Source organism: Olea europaea, chromosome 22 (assembly GCF_002742605.1).
Source record: "Olea europaea var. sylvestris chromosome 22, O_europaea_v1, whole genome shotgun sequence".
NCBI classification, from domain to species: Eukaryota; Viridiplantae; Streptophyta; class Magnoliopsida; order Lamiales; family Oleaceae; genus Olea; species Olea europaea.
The window spans coordinates 6,064,843-6,070,649 of record NC_036258.1 but is presented as its reverse complement, the minus strand read 5'-3'; the positions used below and the strand labels follow the sequence as shown (position 1 = coordinate 6,070,649).

Below are 5,807 nucleotides of genomic sequence, written 5' to 3'. Positions count from 1 at the left end.
TTTTCTAGTAGTTAAATAGTGAAATTAATGGATGGGTTTGTTCAACTGATTAACTTTTTGTTGTTGATTCATGACGTTATATAATAAGACACTCCTGTTCTCTTAACACTTCTGTTCTCATAACACTCCTGTTCTTTTGCCCACAACGAAAAATCTTATTTTAAGCTAAAAAAAAAGTAAAACTCAAGTAGTTTATTATTTCTCCATTTTTTTGATATTCTTTAGCTTATCAGGTCAAAGAGTTTCATTCTTGAAGTATCATTTTTCCCAGATCCCTCATTGATAGCACCAAGTAAATTCTAGATATAAGGAAAGTGAATCAATAATCGTAGCGCTTCGACGGGTGACATTGGCTAGCTTTTAGCTAAGATAGTCTCAAAATTTTTACTTGTGGTTTCTTATAATTGCTTCACCTGCAATTTATAGGTATTAACAAATATTGAATTTAGCTTTGAACTTAAATAGCCATGTATGAGTAGCCTATATATACACAGCAAACAACGTGAAGGGTGAAGCCAACTCGGTAACCACAATGAAGTTATTGTTTGCTGACTTTGAATTCTTCACAGTTAACATGCTTCTAAGATAATCAGGTAATGGACTTAACAAATTATTGTCATGTAGGTCCAAGTTAATCATATTAAAATATGCTATTGGATCCAGTTGGCTTTCAAATAGAATACCTAAAGAGCATGCAGCATGCTTCTCAATACAATTAATCTCCTAGCATGTCATTCACACCAACTTTAAACATATTCTGAAATTACTTTAAGCACTAAGTCATTCATAAATATAAAAAATTTTGGGATTTGCTTGCTGATGAAAGAAGTTCACACTTATTTTCCTTATCCAAGCCACCAGATGCACAATGATATTCTAAGAATGGTTAGCTGGCAAATTGATCGTTAAAAATTTAAGTAAATGGCCCACTTATATCATACTTAACAGATGCAATTATGAATTGACTAGATCTTAGATTCTTAATCTTGGCAATATTTAAGCCTTTTTTCTGCAAAAAATTCAACTACTTGCTTACACCCTACTACAATTATATAAATTCCCTTTTTCTTCAAAATTTACCGCTCTATAGATAAATTTCACCCTCGGAAAAATGCTGTGGATCCACCTTCCACAGTGAATCGATGATGGTATACACAAGACTCAAAACCCAAAAAAAGATTTTAAAAAAAAAGGTTACCAGATAATGAGCTTTTATATCACTACCAGATTAAGATGGAATAGGCTGAGTACCCAAAATGACGAGGAGTAAGATTAGAGATAAAAAGTGGATGCACAAGGTAAAAAAGCTTAATTACCCACCCAATGGCTCGATTGAAGAAGCCCAATAATCCAGAAACCAAGATTAAGATTGAGGAAAAAGAGGGCTTTGGCCAATAGCAGAACTACCAAGTCCAAGGGAAGAGGCAACTCAAGAGCAGAAGAGCTGCAGACTTGATACTTTGAACGACTTCTCAAAGATTTTGGGAACCACTGACCTGAAGGAGACAACACTGAGGCGAGTAGGCGACGACTGAAGAGCACGTCCAGCAGGCTGCTATATTTTAGATTTTGGAAATTTTTGATTGTATTTCAGAATCAGATTTTGGGAATTTTTGGTTAATTGGATTGAATCATGGATATTGGATATGTAAATTGGGTTGGGTAAATAGATTTGAAAGGTAAATGGATTGTAAGCTTGTTGGATAATTGGTTTTGGCCCTTTGGGCCGCCAGGCATTATTAATAATAATAATAATAAAAAATTATTATTGGGCCAAAATTAGGCCTCCTATGATCTTGGGCCTGAGGCACAGACTTTATTGGCCTCGGTTCAGGACTGTGCCTGCATAACTGGTACAAAGTACAAACCATCCACAATAAATGGATATTGTACATCACCCAGCCTCCTATTCATACGTAAGATACAACAACGTTTAAAAAACACAGAATTTCTGAGGTGGGAATTAGTTGTGAGGCTTTGCTTCAGGTTCAGCATCCACTGCCTCACCAGCAAATGTACAGCACCTGCAACCCCCTCGGTAATAGCTCTGGCCACAGCAGCCATAGCGGCAGTAGCCTCCTCCGCCACCACGACCTCCACGGTTTCCTCCATATCCACCACCAGGGGAACCGCCACCAGGGTATCCTCCTCGGTTTCCTCCATATCCACCACCGGGGTAACCGCCACCAGGGTATCCTCCATATCGGCCTCCTTGATACTTGGATTCTTCAACCCCATTTGTCTTCTCAGCCTCCTTATCTGAACAAGTAATAGAATATTAATACTTAATATGTTTACCAGACAGGCAGACAGTCTATAAAGTTCGATAGGAAAAAAATGAAATTCTTGAACTCTACGATACAAGTACTGAAGTACACATTGTTAGGTAATAGAATATTAATACTTAATATGTTTACCAGATAGGCAGACAGTCTATAAAGTTCGATGGGAGAAAAATGAAATTCTTAAACTCTACGATACAAGTACTGAAGTACACATTGTCCTGGAAGCAATAATCTTATATATGTAGAAGAAATTTTACTTTCAACGACGAAAACTTTTGTGTAAGAAGAAACTTACCGGTGGAACTGTGGATGTTTGAGACAATTCCCGGGCTGACACTTCTGATGCAATCAGAAGAATCATAGCCAGAAGGCCAAGTAGAAGAATTGTCTTGGAACCCATTTGCTATAACTGATTGTAAAGAAAGAAGAAACTTGATTTATGTTTTTGATGAGTATGTTTAGAGTGTTTCATCACTATTTATAGACAAATCTAGCAAGATGTTGAGTCCATTGATAGAGTTGAGTAGGTACAGCTTTTAGTTGTAGCAATAAATACACAGACTTCAAATACGTATAAATTCCACCATATCTTGATTACACGTGATCTTAAAAACACTGTTGATCGACACTTAATTTTATGCCAAATTTGTATTCGGCTGGATATCATTTTATTCCAAAATATTGATCACTTAAATATTTATCATTAATCTTGCTATTCAAACAGGAAATTTTGACGAGGAATGTTGATAGACAATACTGAGTTACATTCATTGGAATATATATATATATATATGCTAATCACAGTTCGTCGCCTCAGCTCTGTCAACGTTATCTATCAAAACTCCCTGTTTGAGTAGCTTAACTCACTTATCATTTCAGGAACACTGTGGTTTAATCCAATCTACTAATTGAAAACTCTAGGTGTGAATCAACTCAATGAGGCCTGTAGCCATTGATGTGTTTTCTATCCAGTTATGTGCAAAAGTAACATTGTTGGTTGGTCATTAGAAGTTAATATAGTAATGACGACATATTATATTAGAGTATCTTCAAGAGACTTTTTATTTTTTAAAGGGTATCTATAAATTTAGAGAATTAGAATTTTAAAGTACTTCAATAAACTCTTATATTTAAAACTTAATTTTACTATTCCAAAAAAATATTTATTATTTTTCTCTATCTTTTATTTTAACTAACTTTTTTCTAGATTATTTTATTATTTTCCTACATTGAAAATTGAAACACTTTAAATGCATTTATTTATAGAAAGTGAATTTGCATATCCAAATTTGGAGAGCCAAACCCACTTTCTAAAATAAAATGTTAATTTAAAGAGTCTCTTGAAATATGATTTTAAAAATTGACTCTTTAAAATAGAGAATGTCTCATGTTTAAAGAATTCTTTGAAGATACTCGTACTAAACTTATTTTAGTTAGTAAATGTGTCAACTTTGCAAAATCAAGAAGGAAAAAATAAAAGACAGAGTTAAAGCTACGACTCACTGTCAATCATTCTTAATTAATAAAAAACAAAAAGGATTTTCTTCATTAAAAGTTGGTAAGATTCTATAGTTTTCACTATAATATTCAAATTCTATAAGAGAAAAAGAACAAAAATATAATGTTCAAGTTTTCTAAATATTACATAAAATTCTAAGTAATTCTAATTACGAATAAAAAATGCAAACTTTAAAATTTTCCGATAAAATGGAACTACACACATTCTCGCAAATGTTCCATAAACCTTGTATTACATAGAGAAGGTATATAGTGCACGGTAAATTGCTAAGTTATTTTTCCGTAAGTGTACATAGTGGTTACCTTTATACCATTCTTATCATCTATCCATTCCAATATTTTATTGTAATTTGTAACGTACGTATATTAACAAAACTTGTGTAAAGGAGTCTTTAATTGTCTTGTGATATATATTGAGGATACACTGGTGATAAAGAGATCCTCTTCTACATATATAGTCACATTATCACATGGAAAGGTATAAAAACAACACAAGTAAATAATTGAGATTTATTGATCAAAAAAAAATAGAAAAAGTAACGCTCTTCCATTTTGTTAAGTTAAATGTTCTGGAAAAATGAAAATCGAAAAGATATTCATGTGTTAGAGCAAACATAATAATTAAGATAGATATGAATAATTTTTCTTAATTTATGTCAATTTTTATTAATCTTTTGTTATCGTCCTATTGAGAGTCTTGAACTTCAATCTTGATGTGAATCCTCATTCAAAATAATTAATGATTTATTGATTAATTTCAAGTATCTCATTTTTAGATATTGTATTGAGAAAGTGCAAGTAATTAGGATAAGTTTATAAGATAGTTGAATTACTCTATCTCATACTTTCCATCTTTGCTTGGTTTGAATAATTATGAAAACAATAGGAATGCAATGAGAGTGTCTAATGAACTCAATATTCTTTCTTTCCATCTCTATTGTTATTGGTTTCACGATTTCTTAATGTTGGATTATATATGTCCTTGTTAAGTGGCCGTCCCACCCTCAATTGAAGTGTGTTGGATCGAGTGGTTTATATCTAAATTCATACTCTAAATCTCCCTTAACTTGCACGCATACCTCTGACTAAAACAATGAAAAACGAGGAAAAGGGGGCCTAAAATGATGGAAATTTTTGTTTAAAAATGCACCAAAAATAATAAGAACATGAAATGTCTCACAAAAAAAGTTTTAAATATATTAGTGACATTTCATTTTATTTTATTTAACTCGTTTTCAAGTTGAATTTTCGTTTTTTCTTTCCCATTTCTTTGTTTATTACTTGACTTTTTGTAATTTATTTTATTTTCTTTGTTCATCCCCAATTTCAACACTATGCAAATTCTCCAACCTAAGTTTACGGTCTTTGACATTAATACTAAGATTTATGAATTTTTTACTTTAATTTTTTGCCCTATTGTGTGTTTGTAAGCATTATTTTTTTTATTTCTTCTTCTTCTTCTTCTTCTTCTTCTTTCAATTTTGATACAGAAGTATGGAATTGATTAGCTTTCCAACTGTTACATTTATATTCCATTTTTGGCTATGATGATACTTTGACAATTCTCATTATGTAAGGCGCTAAATTTAAGACTCGAGTTGAGATAGAAGGATAGCCCTCGAATGGGCTTTCAAGGATTGGGGAGGGTGGAAGGTCCCACCATCACTAGAGATTGGACATAGATATAATCTTTCTTCTCGAACATAACAAAAGAACTAGATAAGGTGAGGCCTCAAATATATATATTATTCATGGATATTGTTTGCAAGTTTTTCAGGCTATTCATATTTTCTTTATTTGAAAACATTTGAACGTGATATTGATGATTTAAGAGGTTAGGATTATAATAATGGTTCTAATATAAAAGGGAAGCATAAAGGTTTACAGAAAATAGTACTAGAAAAGTAAACCCGATGAAATTTTACACACCATGTGATTATCATAATCTTAGTACTTGTTTGGTAGAAATTTTGATAATTGATTTTTTGACCGCTAAAAATAAAG

At 32.2% G+C, this 5,807-nt stretch overlaps 1 protein-coding gene across 1 annotated transcript; it reads right to left on the bottom strand.

Annotated features, from left to right (window-relative positions):
* Positions 1 to 1,739: 1,739 nt before the first annotated feature.
* Positions 1,740 to 2,729, bottom strand: LOC111371535. Its single transcript, XM_022993578.1, has 2 exons — positions 2,581 to 2,729; positions 1,740 to 2,259 (listed from the first exon to the last, which is right to left on the bottom strand). The coding sequence occupies exons 1-2, from the start codon at positions 2,683 to 2,685 to the stop codon at positions 1,831 to 1,833; spliced, it is 534 nt and encodes a 177-aa protein (XP_022849346.1). The 5' UTR covers positions 2,686 to 2,729; the 3' UTR covers positions 1,740 to 1,830.
* Positions 2,730 to 5,807: the final 3,078 nt, after the last annotated feature.

Bases quoted from the DNA above. Each gene is read 5' to 3' on its own strand.
- LOC111371535 (XM_022993578.1), bottom strand. From the start codon at position 2,685: ATGGGTTCCAAGACAATTCTTCTACTTGGCCTTCTGGCTATGATTCTT. The intron at 2,260-2,580 runs GTAAGTTTCTTC...TTACTTGTTCAG, and splicing joins AAACATCCACAGTTCCACCG to ATAAGGAGGCTGAGAAGACA.